The sequence below is a fragment of the Phasianus colchicus genome, chromosome Z, assembly GCF_987193195.1.
Source record: "Phasianus colchicus chromosome Z, bPhaCol1.hap1.1, whole genome shotgun sequence".
In the NCBI taxonomy this organism is placed as follows: Eukaryota; Metazoa; Chordata; class Aves; order Galliformes; family Phasianidae; genus Phasianus; species Phasianus colchicus.
In genome coordinates, this window is record NC_143476.1 from 82,849,342 (window position 1) to 82,870,624 (window position 21,283).

Consider the following 21,283-nt stretch of genomic DNA (forward strand, 5'->3'; position numbering starts at 1 on the left):
ACAGGCAGCCTAAGCATTCATTAGTCACTGAGTGGAGACCACTTTGTTTAATACCTTTATTGCAAGAACAGAAACATCTACACAAGGCTCTGTACAGCACAGGCATGGCACCAGCTGGGGCAGGCTGTTCAGGGCAGCCAGCCACGCTCACACAGACAGGTTGCTTCAGCTCTCTGAACACCAGCGGGGCACCCAGCTTCCTGCAGCTGGAGTGGGGTAGCCTGCACAAGGGGCCAGGCTCCTGGGGACAGCTGTTTTCCCCATGTGCCCAGTGTTCTGCCTACCCAGGGCTGGCACACAGAGTTCTGGTCACAGGAGCTGTGGGAGCATGGACATTAGTGGTACAAGAAGCAGGTTACGCTTCTTGCACTCAGGGGCAGAGAAGGAACTGGCAAAGCACGTCATGCTTCAGGACTGCTATGCTTCCCACTGAGATGCCAGTGGCTGCAGGCAAGGGAACTGGGGTTTTGGTGGGAGCTGCTTAGCTTGCAGCTGGATGTGGTGTAATTTGGTCCTGTGGTCCTTTAGGAGCTGAAAATTTCCTATGCACCTTGATGGACATCCCTTGGGATCTGCATTACCCCCAAAAATCACAGCTCAAGGCCTGCTGATCCTGCTGGGTGCTTGTGTGCCTGGCCTACCCCACCGCTCATCTTAAGAGCAATGTCATGCTGGGGAAGGGTCCCCAGCTGAATGCAGGAAGCTGAAGGCAGAAGCAAAGCTGTACTGTAGCAGCACTAGGGTGTAAACGTTAGCTCAGTACAATAGTGCATGGATAGTGGTTTCCCTGGAAGGTGGCTGCAGTGATGTCTACAGGATGGGGCAGGTCTGGAGCATGCAGGAGGTGAGCTCTGGGGCAGTGGGGCTGAATGTAAGGCCATGCACTCTATCTGCTAAGCCCTGCGTCCAGCACCTTGTTCAGTGGCTCAGGAGTGCCAGCTGAGCCCCACTCGTGCTCCATGCTCTTCACACATGGCAGGCTGGGGTTGGCCTTCTGCACCACTGAGATCTGGCAGGTCTGCGTGTCATAGTGGGCCTCGCACCAGTCGGGGAAGTCAATGGGGTGTTGGGTGCTGAAAGAGAGGGCACAGTGCTGTCAGTTTCTCTGGCAGGTACCAGGAAGCAACCCACATATTTCCCAGGCCAGTTCCTGCGTGTCTGATGTCCACAGAACCCTCTGTAGCACCTCTTACCCCACTGCCATCCCTTACTTCCTGCATCCCCTGATCTAGTCCCTGATTTTGTGGTTGGCAACTATGGCTGGAACACAATGATATTTATGGTCCCTTCCAACGCAAGCACCCAAGCCCTTCAATGATTCTATGATCCCCAGGACTCTACTGGTTGGTCTGTCACAAGTGCCACTGCCAGCCCTACTGCTGCCCATCCCCAGCATCCCTCACTCACGTCTCGCAACATCCGACGCCAATGGGGTGCAGGCAGGTGCACAGCAGGCAGTTGGTGCTCAGCCACGACTCACCAAGGGAGAACTGCTTCCCCTCATACTCGCAGGGAGCTGCAAAGAAAATAATGACAATAAGCGTGAGGGTGTGTGGGAGCCCCACTGGCATCCCTCTGCCCTGAAAGGAAACAGGTATATCACTGCTTCCCCTCCTCCCTGTGACATGGGAGATAGTTGGTGGCCTCTCCTCCTGCCATCTGGGCAGGTTTGAGAAGCCCAAGTGGATACAAAGGGAGATACTCTTATCCATCCTGGTGACTTGGGGCAGAATCAGGTAACTGTTGGCTTTGAATTATCACATTCAGTGTCGCTTTGGATTTTGGCATCTCTTCACCCCTGAAAGGACAGGAGGGCAGCCCTCCTGTCTGTGCTACTGGTCCTGCATCTTGGCCACAGCCGGGCTCCTGCCAGGAGCTCTTCATGGCCCAGCAAGCTGTTTCTCAGCCAGAACCCTGGGGAGCTGTTCTGTGGTTTATAGACTGCTCCTTCTAGTCATCACTGGCCCACGATTGTGCTCCCAGGCTCAGCACAGCCTGTGCAGCTCTTTGCAGGGCTGAGCCCAGCTGCCCTGGGGAAAGCCAAGGCATTCTCCCAGCATCCACATCCTCCCAGCTCACCTCCCTGCTTACCTTTAGCCTGGAAGTAGCATTTGGCCTGGGAGCCTGGCAGCTGAAGGAAGAGGGAGAGAAGGAGGCAGAGCCTGCCCCAGGTGCATGCCGTCTTCTGCGCTCTCAGGGCCATGGCCATCGTTGAGCTGGGCTCTTAGCAGTCCTGCCGAGTTGCTTTTCTTCTCTTTCCTTAGCTTCTTTCCCGTCTCTCTCTCTTTCTCTCTCTTTCTCTCTGCCTTTTTAATGCTCTTCCCCTGATCCCAACAAGAGATATTTATAAAGTTCAGCTTTACGACCCTGGCCACCAGCTGTGCCCCACTGGAAAAGTTGTAAAACTCATTTCCTGATTTGAAAGGCATGAAAACAAGAGGTAGGATCAAGATTTTTAACAAGCTGTGAAAAGCTGATTCATGCCCTCCAGAAATGTCTCCAGTTGGAAGCCCCTGTGGGTGCAGGGCTCAGTGGCAAGGGAAGATCCAAGGAACCCTGGTGGGGTTGCCCTTGGCATGGTGCGGGGCACCCCTGGCTCCCAACCAGGGGAAGAGCTCCAGACACCCCTCTTTCATGCTGCATCATGGCAAGGTGTCCGAGCATCCCATTGTGTGGAGTGGGACGGGCACCAGATTGACAATCGGTGCTTTCCTGGTGGGTGTGGAGGTGCTCACGCCCAGCTCATGGAGTGAATTCCCCCTTCTCCAAGCCTGTAGCAAAGGCTGTGGGTGAGGGCTGGTCTCCTTGGCCAAGAGCAGGCAGTGCAGTGGTTCCCAGTGGCACAGTGCCCTGTATGTCCACAATAACCCCAAGGCTCAGCTTGGTGGTGCCAATATGAATATGGGGCCATGCCATCTGCAGCACCTGCGGATACCAGAGGTGAGCAGTTCCTTCCAGAAGCTGGGCAACTGCAAAAGCAGGGATGTGACAAGAGGGATGAAATCAGGTGGATTTGGCCAGCAGGTGACCTGAGAGGGGAACAAAGGGCTTGGCTGTGAGTATGTACCTAAGGACTGCCACAATCCCTTGCCTGCACTGACTATCTGCAGGTTGCAGGACTCAGGCTGTTACCTGCAGCCAAGCAGAGAGGATGGAAGGTGTGGGCAATAGCAGGGCACTGGGAATGGTGACTGCCCAGAGAGGTTCGTTGCCCTCTGCAGAAGGTGCTGCCACAGCATGGAGCAAGGCCATGGTCCTGCCTGCTGGCGGCTATAGCAGCAGCAGCGTACATGGGTCATCTGCCTAATGTTAAGCTGCCTTGTTTGGGATAGGTTTACACCCTGACGCGTGAGGCTTAATATCCCTTCCAGAATTTGTGTTGGCATCCACTGTTATAGCTGGATATTTCTGTTATCCTCACAGATGTCCAATCCCTCCTTGAATCCCACTAAATTTTGGCCTGAGCACTTTCCTGTGGCAGCCTAATTAAGCAGGGAGTGAAAAAAAAAAAAAACCACTTCCTTCTATCCGCTTTGGATTCACTACCTTAAGGTTTCAAGGCACATCCCTCTGTGGACACAAGTCCCCACACTGCCTGGCATCCCCGGACCCCTGCTGCCACCCCACAGTCCTCCATTAAACCACTGTGTTGGCCAAACGAGTGGGGGAAATGCTCTGTTTCTAGAGAGAAATCTCAAATCAAGGGAAAAAATGGGGAGGCAGAGGGCTGCACGTGCTATCGGCTGGAAGAGGTGGTAATAAATCAGAGGAGCTTGGGGTGCCCATGGATAAACTACAGCCCACAGTCTGTGGGCAGGGACGGAGGAGAGTATCAGTAACAAATGAAAATCACCCTCTGGAGCAGAGTTGTTACTATATAAGGAGGATAAAAGTCTCCGTCGTCGGAACGGTAAATGAATATTTCTATTGTGTGTTTGGAAAAAGGAGTCTAGCACGCTAGCAACCACAATGAACTAATCCATCTTCGTTTCATCACTGAGCAGAGAAAATGTTAAACAAAAGTTGTGCTTTTCATTTGGAGGCCCCAATGGTTGACTCCCAGAGGGACACCAAAAATCTGGAGAGGGGGCAGTTGTGGAGTGGCCAAGCTACTACAGCTGGGGATCCCGGCTCTGAAGGTAGTGGATGGGGATGGATAGAGCACACAGAGCTGCAGCTTCGGTTGCGGGATGCTGTGGTGTGGTACAACCCTGCTCTGTCTCTGAGGTGACATGGGGTGGCCAGTTCTGGTGTTTGCCATCAGCCCCGAGCATCCCAGGACATTGCAGGAGGTGACATCTGTGTCTCAGCAACCTGCCCATAATGGTGCAGCTCAGCCCCTGCAGTCAGTGCCTGGCACTGGGAAGGGTACCCCATTGCCAGGGGCAGCCGGAGGTGGGCAATGGGATGGGGTGGCAGCGGCCCAGCCCAGCCTCACAGGAGGTGTGCGGGTCATAAAAGATGATGGACAAGTTGCCATCGGCAGGATCCAGGAGTGTTATAAAACCTGAATCTCCTGAGCCTTCAGCTCAGGCTGCAGCTGCAGAGCAGGAAGCAAACAGGATCCCGGCTGGCATTGTGAAAGCAAACACCATAAATCCAAGGAAGTGCTGCGATTGCTGTTTTAGGCACTGGGGAGCTTGGCTCCTGCTCCCCACAAGCACTTTATTTTCTCTCTAAACAGCAAAAAAAAAGCCTGACCCAACTTATCGCTGGGCCGAGCTGGGTCAGTGTCAGCCTGATTCGTGCAGGACCGAAGCAACTGACTGTGGCTTCTGCTCCAGAAAGAGGACAAAGTGGAGGGGGCATGGTCAATATCTCGATGTTGCATTATTCCCAGGGGCTGGGCTGGCATTCAGGCTGGGTTCTGTTCTCTGGTACACCTTGGACTGCACCCTGAGCCCCCAGCATGCTTCCAGGCAGACTCTGATGCTCCCTGGTGCTCCCAGTGCTCCACCACCCTCTGACTTTCTTTCACGGTCTTATGTTCTACCGCTTACCCTCATGCTGCATGCCTCTTTGTCATATTCCATCTTTCTTCGTAGTGGTCCAACCTTGTCCTCACATTCCATTCTTGCTCTCATTCTCCATTCTTCTCCATCATGGTCCATCCTTTTTTAACACTGGGGTCCACCCTTCTTCATCACGCTCAGCTGCTCACTCTCACAGCCCATTCCTCTTCAGTATGCTCCATTTCTCTTCCACATGATCCATTCCTCTTCCACATGGTCCATTTTCTCCATCATACTCCATTCTTTGTCCTCGTGTTTCATCCCTATCCAACATGTTCTATTCCTCCCCATTGCGGTCCATCCCTTTCTCCAGTGTGCTCCATCCCTTTCTCCCATGCCTTCTCCAGCCTGTTTATCCCACTGGTGGCTGCATGCACCCCTTGTTCTCCTTTGCCACAGTTGCCCGCAGAGAGGAGCTACACGTCCCTCTGCAGTCCCACTGTACCTATGCCACCCCATCTAGCATCACACCTGCAGACATCTCTTCCTGCAATGCTCCCAGCTCACAGCTGCTGGTACCCAGAGGCACCTTACCCTGCCTGGGCCACATTCTGGCACCAGGGGGTACCCTGGTGTGCCCCACTGCTGCCTTCAGCCATTTTTCCTAAGAAGAATGATGGGAAGGTGCACGGGAAAACAGGCCTTGGCACCCGCCAGCCATCCCAAGAAAATAATAACATCCGGGTGGGCAGCAGTGCTGCGAGTGCGAGAGAGTGGCACTCCATAAATCCCCTGGAGCAGGTGCTTTGTAGTCTGCACAAGGAAATGAGCACATTATTCATCTCGGCTTAAACCTCTAAATGCTTCCTGTCCTGTGATTCAGAAATAACCCTGGGAGATCAGTCCTGGGCTGTGCAGGAACTGCACTATCCAAGAAAGTGCCACGAGCCTGCCAGGCCCAGGGCCAACTGAGGATGGGTGCCTGCAGCAGAGAAAATGGTGCAGGGATGCGTGCACCACAGTGACACCACTGGAGCTGCGGCACCAGTGGGGCGAGTGTCTTCAAAGAGGCTGATGGCACTAATACAACTGGTGGAACCCCAAAGACTAATGGCACCACCAAGGCTGGATGGCACCAGTGAGGCTGGTGGCACCATTTTGACTGGTGGCAACAACACGGCTAGTGGCATCAATATGGCTAGTAGCATCACAGCAGCTGGTGGTACCACAACAGGTGGCATCAATGAGGCTGGTGGCCCCAAAAGGGTTGGTGGCACCAATGGGGCTGGTGGCCTCAGTAAGGCTGGTAGCATCACCAGAGCTGGTGGCACCATCATGACAGGTAACAGCAAGGAGACTGATGGCACCAGTGAGGCAGGTGGCATCTTAGAATGGTGGCATCTATGAGGTTGCTGAAACCCTGGGATGGCACCACTGATGCTGGTGGCCTCAGTGAGGCTGATGACACCACTGGGGCTGGTGGAACCACTGGGTCTGGTGACACCAACACTTCTATGTGCTGCAGGGCTAGCAACACCCACAGTGGACACCGGGCGTTTACATTCTCAATGGCTCTTGCTGATTTTTGCTGACTTTTCTCCAGCATCAGAATCACAGCCCCTTGCTCCATACAGCCCAGCTCCAGCATAATCAGTCCTCTGCAGACCCACAGTGCCCCAGCACATCATATCTGGCAGCTGGGACTCATGGCAGCACCCCAAGGAAGAGTGTTCCTTGGGCACACCCCTCAGGAAGAGCCACAGTAAAGACCTGGACAGGACCCTATAGACAGAGGTGGGGATCCTCCTTCACTCTGGGGCATGGAGAGATGCTAGTGGCTCTTCCCATGTTGACATCAAATTCCTGCACACAGAGACCCCTGCCTGATCTGAACCTGAGGAACAGCACAGTTGCCACATTACTCATGCTTTTTTTCTTCACAATCTTCTCTTCTGCTCATTTTTTTCCCTGTTGTTGGCATGCAGAATCCAAACACAAGGAGTCCTTCAGGTTACCCTGACAACTGCAGCATGTGAAGCCCATAGTGCAGAGGGCACTGTGCATGCCCGTCCCTGTGTGGTGCTCATGCAGCGGCCTGTGAACTCTTGGCCAGAGCAGCCCCAACCTTTTGGAGATGTTCCCCTCATGGCAGGAATGAGGCGGTGTTTGGAGTAGCTCAGTGGAGGGAGATGGGGACTCATGGATGTGTCCCTTCCATCCATGGTGTGCCCCAGCTCCAGCCTCCTGTGCCCCAGAGCAACACATCCCCACTATGTTGATGTTCCATGCAACTCCTCCATCCAGCTCGGCTGTCCTGACCCGCTGCCTGACACACTTTACAGCCACCTCCTGGGACTGACAGCTTCCTGGCCCTACTCTCGGTGCAGAGGTGAAGGCACTTGGCAGTGCTCTGCAGCCCGCCTGCTCTCCTCGCCGCGCTCCAGGAGGTGGAAACACATTTTTAACCAATTAAACAATCAGCAGCATTAGGGATCCAGCAGTTGCGTGTGCCTTCTGGGAACTTGGGAAATGAAAAAGTGCATGAGCTCTGTGGAGCAGTGCTGTGCCCATGGTGCTCAACGCATGGCCCACTACAGTCCACCAGTCCCACTGCCACCCACGTGTGCCATTAGGGACCACAGGATGACACCAGCAGCAGGTTGGTTGGCACAGCTCCCAGCATGGACGCTGCAGGCAGTGGGGGCAGCTTTTGGGTGAGGGCACGGAGGGCACCCTTCCTGCACGGACACTGAAAAAGACAAAACTCCGTGTGAGGGGAAGGCAAGATGTGGCTACAAATATCCAAAAGCAAGATGGGGAACACGGGGCTGGAGAAGGCGCTGGGCACGCACCGCTATTCGCGGGACCCCCGCCCACGCTTGGGCGTACGAGTGATGGCAGCACGTGCGGTGCGGGCTGCTGCCCTCCCTGTTCGTGTCCCTGTCCCTGTCCCCGCGGTGTCCGATGTCAGAGCACGGCCGCCGCTCCCCGGGCCCCCCCTGGCGGCACGGAGACATCACGAGGGGCGGCAGCGGGGCTGCTTTTTGATGCTCTTAGGAGAGGTTTTGATCCCCATCGCGCCGCTCCCGGTCGGGTTTCACCGCCCGCGGTATTTATATCCGTAAACCAAGGCCGCGCGGGGGACGTGTCGGGGGACACCTGAAGAGGGACTGGCAGGAGAAGCCCTGCCCATACCCCGGAGGAGACATGGACTCCCGCTGGAGCCATGTCCTCAGCGGGGGCCCCGCATGGGCAGCCAGACCCACGCAGGCCCACCACGCCCCCGCCTCCGCCCATCCTCTCACCGCGTTCACGCGTGGGGCGGGCGCGGGGCGCTGAGTGGGGGGGCCGGGAATGTGCGGAATGCACTCGGGCACGCTGCCCCCAGCGGTGCCCCGGCAGATCCCCCTAAATCGCTCCTGCCAGCGCCGCGTCCGGCTGTTTCTGCCCCGTGTCCCCCCGAGAGCTCCGGTGGGACCCAGCGCCCAAATCCACAGGGACTCTCCAGCGGGGACACGGCGTTCCCCATTCCCCAACCATCCCCTGACGAAGTCCCCCAGAAACAGAGCATCCCCTCCCCGGTACCCCCACGCCGGACACTCAGGGCCACCTCCACAGTGCCCCCACGCTGGGTACCACCAGGACGTGGGCATCCCTCCCAGCCATTCCACGGTGGAGACCACCGATAATTTCGACACTGCACTCAATCACCCTACGCAGGGGACCCCCAGAATTTGCGTAATAACTCCCGAGTTCCCCCAAGTGACCACCTCCTTACACTGCACTACGTCTCCCCCTCCCCGAATTCGGACACCCAATCCCCCCACAAGAGGGACCTCCAGCAACCCAACCCCCTCACGATCCCCACGTCTTGTGGCACATTAACACCCGGGACCACCTCCCCAACACATACGTCCAGGTATCCCCAGAACCTGGGCACCCCTCTCGATTCCCCTATGCTGAACACCCCCAGCACACCAGGTCCCCTCCCCAGTACCCCCATGCTGAACACCCCCGTACCCCGATCATCATAACCCACTCACCCTCCTCTCTCCCCCCGCGCTGAGAACCCCCAGGACCCGGAACCCACTCCCCAGTCCCTCCACCCTGTGGTCTACCCAGAACTCGGACCTCCGTGGCACAGAGGACCCCCAGCACACAAGCTCCCCACCACACCCCAGCCCCCTCCCCAACTCCCCCACTCGAGAACTCGCAGCACTCTGCCCCTCTCCTCGACACCCCCCACCCTCTACCCACGAGCCTGCTCCCCATCTCCCGGCTCGGGAACACCCCCGCGCCCCGACGGCGCGACCACCGCCCGCCGCCGCTGCCGAGGGGCCGAGGACGGGGGGCGGTGCGGGGCGGGGCGGCGAGGGGTGGGGGGGAGAGCTGCCCGTCCCGGGGCGGCCCCGCCCGGGGGAGGTGCAGGCGGCGGGGCGGCGGACGGAGGAGCCGCGGGCGGCGGCGGGCGTAGGAGCCATCGCGGCCCATGGCTCCGCGGCTGCCGCTGGTGCTGGCCGCGCTGCTGGCGGCGGCGGGCGGCGGCGGCGGAGGGCGGCGGGCGGCGAACCCCGACGGGGCGGGCGCCAACCTGACGGTGGCCGTGGTGCTGCCGGAGCGCAACGTGAGCTACGCGTGGGCCTGGCCGCGCGTGGAGCCGGCGCTGAGCCTGGCGCTGGAGGCGCTGCAGCGGGGGGAACCGCCGCTGCTGCCGCGGCCCTTTTCGGTGCGCGTCGAGTTCATGAGCTCCGAGCTGGGGGGGGCCTGCTCCGAGTACGTGGCGCCGCTGAAGGCCGTGGACCTGAAGCTCTATCATGACCCCGACGTGCTCTTCGGGCCGGGCTGCGTCTACCCCGCCGCCTCGGTGGGGCGCTTCGCCTCGCACTGGCGGCTGCCGCTCATCACCGCCGGCGCCGTGGCCGTGGGCTTCAGCGAGAAGCGGGAGCACTACCGCACCACGGTGCGCACCGGGCCCTCCGCCCCCAAGCTGGGCGCCTTCGTCTCCCACCTGCACGCCCACTTCAACTGGAGCTCCCGTGCCGCGCTGCTCTACGTGGATCGCAAGACCGACGACCGGCCCTACTACTTCACGATCGAGGGCGTCTTCCAGGAGCTGCAGGACGGCAGCAACCTCACCGTCCGGCACCACATCTATTCTCCCGACGAAGGCGGCCCCGACACCGCCATCCACTTCATCAAGGCCAGCGGGCGCGGTGCGTGGCGGCGCGGCGCGGTGCGGGGAGGGGCGGCGGGGCCCGAACTGACGGGACGGGACGGGATGAGGTGGGCGGGGGTCTCGCGGAGGGAGCGTGGGCCCCGCGCGGGGCGAGGAGCCGCGTCGAGAGCGTGGAATAGTGCTCGGTGGGGTGCGGTGCGGGGATGGAAAAGGAGGGAGGGATGCTCATGGGGTGTACAGCTGGACCCCTGCGTGGCACAAGAGGATGGGCACACTTCTGGGGATCCCGTAGCTCACAGAGAGAATCTGAGCACGCAGGGGGATTCGTGTGAGTCACAGCAAAGGCATGGGGACACCCGACTGGGCACGACAAGGGGATGGACACACAGTGGGACCTGTGTGGGACACAACCAGAAGCAAGCATCAGGGAACCTCTTTGGGGCACAGCAAATGGAAGGGCACACAGTGGGACCTCTGTGGGGCACAGTGAGGGGTTGGGGATGCAGTAGGACCTGTGTGAGGCACAGCGTGGGGTGGGCAAAACGTAAGGCACGGGTGGGGAGGAGGGACTGGGGGGCATGGGGCAGCGGGTGCAGTGGGGGAACAAGGCTCTTCCTAGAGCGCCTGGAGCCACCTTGGTGCCACCAAGGTATCCAGGGCAGGGCGAGGAGCCACGGGACCCCCAGTCCCTGCCTGAAGCCCCTCACAGGGCATAGGAGACATGGTGGCATCTTGGTGGCACCCTGTGGCTCGGGCCACCAAGGGCAGGCTGGACCTGGAGATGGAGGTGACAGTGTAGACGTGGCCACTGATGGGCAGCACTGGCAGTGGCTCTGGTGCCAGCACAGTGAGATGGATGTGCCCTGCTCAGGGAGGACACAGCCTGGCATGTGGATCCCCCCTCTTGGTGCTGGTCCCCAGCTGTGACCATGGCGGAGGGATGGGGATGAAGCTGGGAATTCCCCAGGAGAGTGGCTCTGTTGGGCGCTGAAAGAAATGGAGGGGCTCCAGAGGCAGCTGGAGAGCAAGGGCAGGCAGCTGCTCCTCCATTATTGATGAGCAGGGCATATCGATCGGAGAGGCAGCACTCCTTAATGGATCTGAAGATGCTGTGTCATTAGGAAGGACATGAGGCTAGGATGAGAGGAGCCAGATGGGCCAGCAGGGCTGTGCCTGGGGGAGCTGTGAGCCCCCAGCCCTGAGCCGATGGCTTTCTATGGTGAGAAAGCACGCAGGAAAAAAGCTCAGCTCAATGATCGCTTCCAATGTTTCCGGCTTGGAGCTGTAAATCACTCTGATGTGATCGGTGCCCCTGGCTCAAGGCAGCATGGGCAGAGACACGGGGCCTCTAGGGCTGCCCCATGCGGTGTGGGGCCATGGGGCACACTGTTATTATGCGCCCTGCAGTGAGCATCGCTTTGGCGTCGCCCAGGGGTGTGGATTTGGTGAGGTTGGGGAGAGCCTCGTCCCTCTTTGTGCCCCCCAGCATTCCCCATCCTCATCGTTTGCTGCCCCAAATGTGGGTACATATGGCAGTAGTGGGGCCAGCACGCACCTGCCCCATGAGCACTGTGCTGCCATGTCCTTTCTCTGGGCCTGAGGGCGACGTGCTGGGCCCCACGTCGCTGCTGCTGCTCACAGCAGGGCTGATATAATTAGAGCTGCAGATGAGGGAATTACCAGGGCATCTGCCTGCGGAGCACAGGTCCTATGCCTGGGGACATGGGTGGGCACTGGGACTTGTCCCATGCTGCTTGGTGATGCTGCCAGCCCCGTGTGTTTTCCCCATTTGGGTGGCACCTGTCACATATCCCCGACCCCTCTGCACATCTCTTGCCCCGGGAGCCATGCTAACTCCATCTCCCCCCCTCCCCTGCGATGGGGGCCGTGGCCATGTGAGCCCCCGCGCGGCCGTGCCACCATCTGCTACCAGCTGTCACAGCCAGAGACGGTCCCACGTGGTGTCCCCAGGGACTGAGGGGTGGGGCAGGAGGTAGCACAGGGGTGACATTGTGTTTTTTGGGAGGATGTCCCATTAGGAAGCCCCAGTGGTTTCTGCCCCATGGAGAAGCCCCCCTGAAGGGACACTCTGTGTCCCTTGTGCTGCCATGTGCCACACTGTGTCCCAGCGCCTGTCCCTCCCTGTGTGCAGCTCTCCAGGGGTTCTGCACCCACAGATGATGGCTTTCACCAAGTGCAGTGTCCACAGATGCAGATGCCGGCCCTGGTCCCCCCATCGCTGTGCGCCCAGTCCCAGCAGTGCTGGGGTTAGGGCTGTGCACGGGGCCAGCGGCTGAGCGTGACATTCCTCCGGCGCCCGCCGCCTCCTCCCCCGTTGCTCAATCGTGGGTTCCCAGCCAGGCTGGCTGGAGCGGGGGCCCTGGTTTTCCGGGGGGAGGGAGGGAGGAGGCGGTGGCAGGAGGGCCCCTGCTCGGGGGGGTTCCGGACGCTCTCTGCACAGCAGCCCACGGGGTGCCTGGCTCCATAGCAGCATACCTGCTGCCAGCACCACACATCGCTCATCTTTGTGTCCTTGTGGCATTAACAGAGCCCCAGTCATCGAGCTGTGGGGTGGTGAGAGTGGTGGGACGGGGCCCGGGCACCCCCTTGGCTCTTGGGTCGCAGCAGCAGATGCTCTGTTTCCAATTAATGCCGTGGCCGGCCGAAGGTGCTGGAATCCGGGAACCTGCGCATTCCTGCCGCACGACCGACCACAAACCCAAACATGTTTTTGTCCCTTTCCTCAGCCTGGATTCCCCAGCGGGCTCTGGGGCATGGCCCTGACGCCTTTCCCAGCCCTGTATTCCCCTTCCCCAAAGCCTTTGGGCTGAGATGATGACACTCCACAGTGCGTGGCACATAGGGCATCCATCCACCCCTGTGCTGGAGTTCCACTTTCCCCCATACTGGGTGATGTGGCACGGGCACGTCCAGGCAGGCAGGACTATGGGGTGGCCCCACAACTCTGTTGGGTGGGAGCCGTGCCCTGACACCCCACATCCTGGCAGTGGTGTACCTGTGTGGGCCACCGGAGATGCTGCGCCGCATCATGCAGCTGGCACAGCGTGAGAACCTGACCAATGGCGACTACGTCTTCTTCTATGTCGATGTCTTTGGGGAGAGCCTGCGGGGGGACTCCGCCCGCGATGCCTTCAAGCCATGGCAGCAGGGTTCAGGGCAGGACGCGGGGCTACGTGAAGCTTTCCAGGTGAGCTGCACCCTCCTATGTGAGGGCTTAAGGGTGGGGATGGGGACCTCAGTGTGACATGGGGTGCTGCGCTTGCAGACGGTGCTGGTGATCACCTACTACGAGCCCCAGAACCCTGAGTACCAGCACTTCCAGACCCAGCTCATCCTGCGTGCCAAACAGAAGTTTGGAGTGCAGCTCAACTACTCCCTGGTGAGCAGGTCCCACTGCATACCGATGGGGGACTGTCCATATGGGGCTCTGCCTGATGGAGGGACTGTCCCTTTGGGGTTGCAGAGAGTGGGATGTGGTGGAGGGTGATGACATATGCTTCTGGTGGGAGCAGTGCAACGTGGTGCCATCCCTGCATGGCATGTGTGTGGATGTGGTACAGGGTTATGGGGCTGCAGGGTTGTGTGTGGCAACATTGTGGGCTTATTGGGATGTGCATGGCCGCACTGCAGGTCTGTGGGGCTGCAAGGGTGTGCATGCCACCAGCTCAGGGTTACAGAGCTGCCAAGATGTGCAGAATAATGGAACTGCAGGGGTGGGCATTGCCCCGCTGTGGGGTTATGGGGCTGTAGAAGTGTGCATAGCTCTGGCACAGGGTTGTGGGCTCGCAGGGGGTGCATGCAGTGCTCAGCTCCCTCCTGCAGATGAACCTGGTGGCGGGGTGCTTCTACGATGGGGTGCTGCTGTACGCCATGGTGCTGAATGAGACCCTGCGGGAGGGCGGCTCCAAGAAGAACGCCACGCAGCTCATCGAGAAGATGCGGGACCGCAAGTTCCAGGGTAGCAGTAGAGAGAGGAGCCACAGGGGAGGGGTGTGGGGGGGCAGGTGGGATTGGTACTGTCCTCCACATCCCACCTGTGCCTCACTTGTCCCATAGGAGTGACAGGACTGGTGAGCATGGACAGCAACAATGACCGTGACACTGACTTCAACCTGTGGGCCATGAGTGACCCTGAGAGCGGGCAGTACGAGGTGGGGGCAGCACTGGGGTCTTGCTGGGGGACAGCTGAGGGACAGCTGGGGGGGGGGTCTGGGCTCATCTGTCTTCCTGCAGGTGGTGGGACACTACTCGGGTGCAGAGAAGCAGATCCGCTGGCTGGGGCGGCCCATCCGCTGGGTGAAGGGGGCTCCCCCCTTGGACAACCCACCCTGTGTCTTTGATGTAGATGACCCCTCCTGCGATAAAAGTGGGTGCATGGATTGTCCCACTCCATCCTTCCCTGGGGGTGCACAGCCCCACAACAGTGCTAACAGCCCCCCTAACCTGAACCCTAAACCATGGCAGCCCCGCTCTCCACATTGGCCATCGTGGCTTTGGGCACCGGGCTCACCTTTGTCATGTTTGGCATTTCCAGCTTCCTCATCTTCAGGTGGGTGCAGGTTGGGGGGCAGCAGGGTGGGGGTAATAGGGATAGGCTGTCTGACCCACAGTGCCCCTCAGGAAGCTGATGCTGGAGAAGGAGCTGGCCAGCATGCTGTGGAGGATCCGCTGGGATGAACTGCACTTTGGGAGTGCAGAGCGGTACCATAAGGGAGCAGGCAGCCGGCTCACACTGTCCCTGGTGAGACCTCAGCCCTCTGCCCCTCTCCTGTCCCTGTCCTGTCCTCCTGCACAGCCCCATGTCTCCTACAGAGTCATATTGTACTCCTTATGTTCATCAATCCCCTGCAAAGCTCTGCATCTCCTGTAGAGCCACACTTCATCTATTTCCTACAGAGTGCTCCATCCCCTTCAGAGTCACATTTCATCCATGCCTTTCCACCTTCCCCACAGCCTTGAGTCCCTGTGGAGCACCATGCTCCATCCATCCCCTGTGTGACCCTCCATCCCCTGTAGTGCTGTATCTCCACAGCCCCCCATGCCCTGTAGCACATAGCCTATAGACTTCATGCTGACCCTACCGACAAGACCTTGTCCTGCCCCTCCCCTGCTCCATGAGTGCCATCACCCCTCCTGCTGTCCCCATCCCTAATGCAACCTCCCTGCAGCGTGGCTCCAGCTATGGTTCACTGATGACCACGCATGGCAAGTACCAGGTCTTTGCCAACACCGGGCACTTCAAGGTCAGTCTGCACCCTTATGGGATGATAGCACATCTCCCTAAAGCTGCCTGGTAGGCACTCACCCCTCTGTTGTCCCCAGGGCAATGTGGTGGCCATCAAGCATGTCAACAAGAAGCGCATTGAGTTGACGCGACAGGTGCTCTTTGAGCTAAAACATGTAGGTGTGGGGTCTGGGATTGTGTCTGTGCCCTGTTGGAGTGCAGCATCTGCTCCTGGTGGTAGTGGGGCAACTAGGTGCTGCCTGTCCCCACCAAGCTCTGCTTGCATCCCCAGATGCGGGACATCCAGTTCAACCACCTGACACGCTTCATTGGGGCTTGCATCGATCCTCCCAACATCTGCATTGTCACTGAGTATTGCCCAAGGGGCAGCCTGCAGGTAGTGGGGGGGCGTGGGAGGGTGGAGGAGGTGGGAAGGGAAGGGGGAGAGAGATTGAGATAGGGGTGAAGCAATGGGGATGGAGATGTGATTGAAGATGGAGATGAGCGTGAAGATGGGGTGGAGATGGGGATTGGGGTGGGGACATGGGGATGCGAGTGGGGATGAGGATGGAGATGGAGGTGAGGATGGGGATGGGGTGGCCAACAAGTGATGCTGGTGCCACTGTCCTTGCGCCCACTGTGCCTCTCCAGGACATCTTGGAGAATGAGAGCATCAACCTGGATTGGATGTTTCGCTACTCACTCATCAATGACATCGTCAAGGTACCTGAGCAAGGGGCACATTTGGCCCGAAGGGGATGCTGAAGGGTGCTGGTGTCATGATGTCTCTCTGTCGGGCACAGGGAATGGCCTTCCTGCACAACAGCATCATTGGGCACCATGGCAGCCTCAAGTCCTCCAACTGCGTGGTGGACAGCCGCTTTGTGCTGAAGATCACTGACTATGGGCTGGCCAGTTTCCGCACACCCTGCGATGGCGAGGACACACATGCCCTTTATGCCAGTGAGCACTTACTGTGGGGATGGGGACATGGGTGGAAGGGGAATTGGGGCTTTACCTCACTGCACTGTGGCTCTGTCCCTACAGAGAAGCTTTGGACAGCCCCAGAGCTGCTGCAGAAGGGGCATCTGCCTGCACAGGGCATGCAGAAAGCTGATGTCTACAGCTTTGGCATCATTGTGCAGGAGATTGCCCTGCGCAATGGCCCCTTCTACATCGAGGGCATGGACCTGAGCCCAAAAGGTTGGTGAGATTTGAGGAGGACGGGAAAGTATGGGGTGGGTTTTGGGGCATCTGCTTACCATCAGCCCCTGCTTGCTGGACAGAGATTGTGCAGAAGGTACGCAACAGCCAGAAGCCCTTCTTCCGGCCCTCCATTGACACTGGGGTGCACAGTGAGGAGCTGGCCGTGCTGATGGAGCGCTGCTGGGCGCAGGAGCCTGCTGAGCGCCCCGACTTCAGCCAGATCAAGATCTTCATCCGCAGATTCAACAAGTGGGTGCTGGGGAGTGGGGTACAGCGGTCCCAGCTCCACCTGGGTGTGGGGATTGCCACCAGGGGTGTGTCCCCCATGTCCCCATGGCCGAGCTGCCCCTATCCCTGCAGGGAGGGCAGCACCAGCATCCTGGACAATCTCCTGTCACGCATGGAGCAGTATGCCAACAACTTGGAGAAGCTGGTGGAGGAGCGGACCCAAGCCTACCTGGAGGAGAAGCGCAAGGCGGAGAACCTCCTCTACCAGATCCTGCCCCAGTGAGGGGGGCTGCATGGGGCTGGGGGCAGCATGGGGCTTGGGGCTGTAGTGCGGCTTAGGGCGCAGGAGTCCTTTCTTGTTCCCTGTGCTGGTGCTGGTGAAAGGAGTGGGAAGGAGGGGGTATGTGATTTGAGGAGAGGACCCCCAGCGCCCACTGTCCCTGCTTTCCTTGGCAGCTCTGTGGCAGAGCAGCTGAAGCGTGGGGAGACAGTGCGAGCTGAGGCTTTTGACAGTGTCACCATCTACTTCAGCGACATCGTGGGCTTCACTGCACTCTCAGCCGAGAGCACCCCAATGCAGGTGGGAGCAAGGCTGGGGGTGGGCTGGGAGCTCGCCACGCCTTGCAGTGCCATACACAGGGCCAGGGACACCCTGCTGCCACCATCCCCACTATGCTTCTTGCAGGTGGTGACGCTGCTGAACGACCTCTACACCTGCTTTGATGCCATTATCGACAACTTCGACGTGTACAAGGTAAGGGGTATGGGGTACCAGGGTGGGTACCAATGGGTGCTTGCTCCCCCTGACATCACTACCACAGGTGGAGACCATTGGGGATGCCTACATGGTGGTGTCAGGGCTGCCGGTGCGCAACGGCAAGCTGCACGCCCATGAGATTGTCCGCATGGCCCTGGCCCTGCTGGAAGCTGTCAAAACTTTCAAAATCCGGCACCGGCCTAATGACCAACTGCGTCTGCGCATCGGCATTCACACCGGTGAGCCCCAGGGTGTTGGGAGGCTGCTGCACCATAGGGCTGGGAATGGTGAGATGCTCTCTGCCCTTTTGCCATCCCTGAGCATCTCGGTGCCTCCAGGTCCTGTCTGCGCAGGAGTGGTGGGGCTGAAGATGCCGCGGTACTGCCTGTTTGGGGATACAGTGAACACGGCGTCCCGCATGGAGTCCAATGGACAGGGTGAGCCATAGGGCTGGCGGTATCCAACCCTGCCTTAAGCACCACAGGTGCATTCAATTCCTAGCCCCATCCATGTCCCTTTCCACTCCAGCCCTGAAGATCCATGTCTCCTCCACCACCAAAGAAGTCCTGGATGAGTTCGGCTGCTTTGAGCTGGAGCTGCGCGGAGATGTGGAGATGAAGGTGAGGATGCAGTGCTGGGGATGGCACTGTGGGGACAGCGGTCCTAGGGGGTCTGACCATTTCTCCCCACCCAGGGCAAGGGGAAGATGCGGACGTACTGGCTGCTGGGTGAGCGGAAAGACCCCAAAGCTGTCTGAGCCCAGTGGAGCCCCCCACCCCTGGGGTGCACCAGGACCCCCCGCAGCAGTACTGGGGCACGGGGGCTCAGTGGGCGCAGCACCACCCGTCCCCTCCATCAGCACCAGCAAAGCTCCCTCCAAGCCTCCTGCTGCCCCCTGGGTGGGAGCAGCCTCCTGACTACCCCAGCCTCTCGGGTCCTGACTCCCCATCCCCAACCTCTGCGGCTTGGCGGGTCTGAGCCGTCCCTGGGGCCTGGCTGCCCCACAGGGCACTTTGCCTTCTCTTTTCAGTACTCAGCTCCCCCTGCACCTGTCTCACCCCTTTCCCAAACAGAGGAAAGGAGTGGGACAGGCTTAGACTTTGCTGCTCCTCTCCACACTCCCCTATGTATATAGCCCCCCCACACTCCAGAACCCTGTAAATATCCCCTTCCCAGGTGTAAATATAAGCGTGCGCACAGACTATTTTGTTGAAATACAAATTGCCCTCAGTCCTGCTGTTCCCAGCTCCTGTGCTTTGCTTTGTCCCAGTGAGGTGTGGGCCTTAGAGGGCAGGGTGTGGGGCCAGAATTGCAGCCCTGAGACAGCTGGGGATGGGGACATGTCACCCAGCAGGGGTAAGGATGGGGATGGAGACACATCACCCACATGTGGACAGGGATAGGGAAGGAAACGTCACCCATGTGGGGATGGGGATGGGGATGTGTGTCACTAGTCTGGGAATGGGGACACATATCATCCACCTGGGGCTGAGGACAGAGATGGGGACACTTGTCACTCATCAGGGATATAAGGATGGGGTTGCATGTCATCCTCTTGGGGACAGGGATGGGGGACACATCATCCACCTGGGGATGGGGATCAAGTCAAGCACCTGGGAATAAGGATGGGTTTGTGTCATCTGTCTGGGAATAGGGATGGGGATATGTGACATCCACTGTGGACACTATGGATGTGCCACATTTTGTGGTGTGCTGCCTCACGGAAAGTCCCCTTTGCATTGGGATTTGGGGTCCCCACAGCCTGCTCTGGAGGCATCCTGGAGAACACCAGGGTGCCAGCAGCAGGGCTGGCCCCTGCTCTTTATTGCATGCTGGGCTGCAGCCGGCGGGTAGCTGCCTCGTAGGGCAGGGGCTGCTCCAGGTACTCGGTGATGGGGGTGGAGAAGGCGGCGTTTCTACGGAAGGGACTGTCCCCAGTGCGGATGCAGGTGACACCCTGGAGGGGAGAGATATGGAGACCCTTGTGAGCAGGGTACAGCAAGGTGGTGGGGCAGAGTGTGGGTACTCACAGGCACACTGTGGGCTTGCTCCAGCCAGAAGCTGCGGGGCTGCTCCATGTGGTAGTTGTGGGGCTGCAGAAGAAAAAGGGGAAATCCCCTATGAACTGGGGGGTAGTGTGAAGACCCCCTCTTTGGGACGCATGGGGCAGGCAGTACCTGGGTGGTGAGTGGGGGTGTGGGCTGGAAGCCCCCTGCCTGATAATCCCGGTGTGTGGTGGAGAGAGTCTCCATGGGACCAGGTGGTGGGTTGATCTCCTTCATCAGCTCCTGCCTGCAGGGCAGGGGGAGGGTGTGGGGTGCCCAGATCCCCTCTCCCCATGCCCAATGTTGGAGTTCCTGAAGACCTCTTGGGGTCCCACAGGCTCACCGGTACTTCTGGTACAGCATCCTCTCCAGCATGGCTTCCCGCTGCCCTGTGGGGTGCCAGCATCCTCAACATCATGTCTTCGTTCTCTGCCCCACAACCTCTCTACCTCTTTTTTTGAGACTGCACCTTGTGCCAGCAGTGGGATTCTGTGGGGCGGGCGGAAGGCATCCTTGGTGGTGCTGCAGGGCAATGAGATGGGTGGGTGCAGGGGTGCCAGCAGCCCACGGTGACCGTGCCGGTAGATGAAGCCCTCGCTGCCCAACTCCAGTGGTACCACATTGTCCAGGTGGTTGGTGGCTCTCTGGGGACACAGTGTGGGGCGCATCATGGTGTCACTGTCCCAGAGTGCTCACAGCTCCTTGTGGAGGAAACCTCAGCCCTATGGATGAAGAGGTCTAGGGACAGCCAGTGAGTATTTTGGGAGTCCTCCCTCTAATTTTTGCCTAAATGGATGCTTCTGGAACACGCACCCTTGCTCCAGTGCAGCCTCTCCCCAGACCTCCCTGCCTGTGCTCAGTTGAGCCTCAGGGTGGACGCTGTCAGGCTCCTTCCCCATCCTGCAAAACTCAAGGGCATCCCCAGGATGGGGAGCAGGGACTCACGGAGGTCCCCGGGCTCGTTTTGGGGTGGGAGTTTACCTCCTCCTGCCAGTTGTGGATCAGGCAGGTCCCCCGTGGCACACTGCATCTCAGCTGCTCTGCCGGCACCTCAGGGAGGTCCTTGTTTGTGGGCACCAGCACCTTGGAGGACTCCTCGTTCAGAGTCAACGGCACCTCGTGGTGGTCCTCTTCTGTGTCCACCACCTCGGGCGAGTCTTCATTCGGGGTCGTCATCACCTCCTGAGGCTCCTCGGCTACAGTCACCACTGTGTCTCTGCAGCATGAGGACGCCACGGGCAGCAGCACCTCACCTCGCAGCCCGATTCTGCACGGGGGTCCATCCGCGGGGTCCACGGGAACGACGTGGCCGGTCAGAGCCACCCTGCGTGGGGACAAAGGAACAGCTGGGCTGCATCCCATGGTGCGTCCCCCACCCCACACCTTCTATTACCCTCCCACCTCCATGTGCCTTGAATTCTGGACCCCCAAATGACCCCGGGGACCCTCAAGGCTCGTGACACCAATAACCTCCCCACGAGCCCCCCGGTGTCCCGACCCCACCCTTGGGGGGTCTCGGGCCCCCGCCGCGCTCCGTGTTGCATGGCCGCGTCCCGCATCGCCATGGGGACGGTAAACGCTCGCCGCGCCCGCGCTTCCCGCGCGCTGATTGGCGGCGCCGCGTGCGGGCGCGCTTCCCATTGGCGGGGATGAGCGCGGGGCGGGGCAGGAGGA

General features: G+C 59.4%; 3 protein-coding genes across 5 annotated transcripts; 1 reads left to right on the forward strand and 2 right to left on the reverse strand.

The window, feature by feature from the left end:
* Nucleotides 1-160: 160 nt before the first annotated feature.
* On the reverse strand, nucleotides 161-9,098 carry MSMP (microseminoprotein, prostate associated). Of its 2 annotated transcripts, XM_031609843.2 has the most exons (3): nucleotides 2,092-9,098; nucleotides 1,408-1,516; nucleotides 161-1,073 (listed from the first exon to the last, which is right to left on the reverse strand). In XM_031609843.2, exons 1-3 carry the CDS (start codon nucleotides 2,207-2,209, stop codon nucleotides 887-889), a joined length of 414 nt encoding a protein of 137 aa, XP_031465703.2. In that variant the 5' UTR covers nucleotides 2,210-9,098; the 3' UTR covers nucleotides 161-886. The 2 variants fall into 2 exon arrangements, with proteins under 2 accessions (XP_031465703.2, XP_089988735.1); XM_090132609.1 differs by lacking the exon at nucleotides 2,092-9,098 and having other exon boundaries at nucleotides 1,408-1,826.
* A 343-nt stretch (nucleotides 9,099-9,441) lies between these two features.
* On the forward strand, nucleotides 9,442-19,538 carry NPR2 (natriuretic peptide receptor 2). The gene is made up of 22 exons (XM_031609861.2): nucleotides 9,442-10,165; nucleotides 13,137-13,336; nucleotides 13,415-13,528; nucleotides 13,972-14,107; nucleotides 14,206-14,300; nucleotides 14,383-14,515; nucleotides 14,614-14,698; nucleotides 14,770-14,890; nucleotides 15,318-15,392; nucleotides 15,472-15,549; nucleotides 15,666-15,770; nucleotides 16,025-16,096; nucleotides 16,177-16,336; nucleotides 16,421-16,576; nucleotides 16,660-16,828; nucleotides 16,940-17,086; nucleotides 17,264-17,387; nucleotides 17,493-17,561; nucleotides 17,629-17,803; nucleotides 17,903-18,001; nucleotides 18,093-18,184; nucleotides 18,259-19,538. The coding sequence occupies exons 1-22, from the start codon at nucleotides 9,442-9,444 to the stop codon at nucleotides 18,319-18,321; spliced, it is 3,192 nt and encodes a 1,063-aa protein (XP_031465721.1). The 3' UTR covers nucleotides 18,322-19,538.
* Nucleotides 19,387-21,214, reverse strand: SPAG8 (sperm associated antigen 8). Of its 2 annotated transcripts, none has more exons than XM_031609862.2 (7): nucleotides 21,113-21,214; nucleotides 20,591-20,933; nucleotides 20,079-20,253; nucleotides 19,953-19,998; nucleotides 19,742-19,856; nucleotides 19,595-19,657; nucleotides 19,387-19,521 (listed from the first exon to the last, which is right to left on the reverse strand). In XM_031609862.2, exons 1-7 carry the CDS (start codon nucleotides 21,172-21,174, stop codon nucleotides 19,387-19,389), a joined length of 939 nt encoding a protein of 312 aa, XP_031465722.2. In that variant the 5' UTR covers nucleotides 21,175-21,214. The 2 variants fall into 2 exon arrangements, with proteins under 2 accessions (XP_031465722.2, XP_031465723.2); XM_031609863.2 differs by having other exon boundaries at nucleotides 19,432-19,521; nucleotides 19,595-19,682; nucleotides 21,113-21,168.
* Nucleotides 21,215-21,283: the final 69 nt, after the last annotated feature.

Coding starts and splice junctions, on each gene's coding strand:
- MSMP (XM_090132609.1), bottom strand. CDS start 1,712: ATGGATAAGAGTATCTCCCTTTGTATCCACTTGGGCTTCTCAAACCTG. Junction 1,074..1,407: donor GGCGTCGGATGTTGCGAGAC/GTGAGTGAGGGA, acceptor CCTCTCTTTCAG/CACCCAACACCCCATTGACT.
- NPR2 (XM_031609861.2), top strand. CDS start 9,442: ATGGCTCCGCGGCTGCCGCTGGTGCTGGCCGCGCTGCTGGCGGCGGCG. Junction 15,550..15,665: donor TGCTCTTTGAGCTAAAACAT/GTAGGTGTGGGG, acceptor TTGCATCCCCAG/ATGCGGGACATCCAGTTCAA. Junction 16,829..16,939: donor TTCATCCGCAGATTCAACAA/GTGGGTGCTGGG, acceptor CTATCCCTGCAG/GGAGGGCAGCACCAGCATCC.
- SPAG8 (XM_031609862.2), bottom strand. CDS start 21,174: ATGGCGATGCGGGACGCGGCCATGCAACACGGAGCGCGGCGGGGGCCC. Junction 20,934..21,112: donor GGGCCCGAGACCCCCCAAGG/GTGGGGTCGGGA, acceptor GTCCCCACGCAG/GGTGGCTCTGACCGGCCACG. Junction 19,522..19,594: donor AGCAAGCCCACAGTGTGCCT/GTGAGTACCCAC, acceptor TCTCCCCTCCAG/GGTGTCACCTGCATCCGCAC.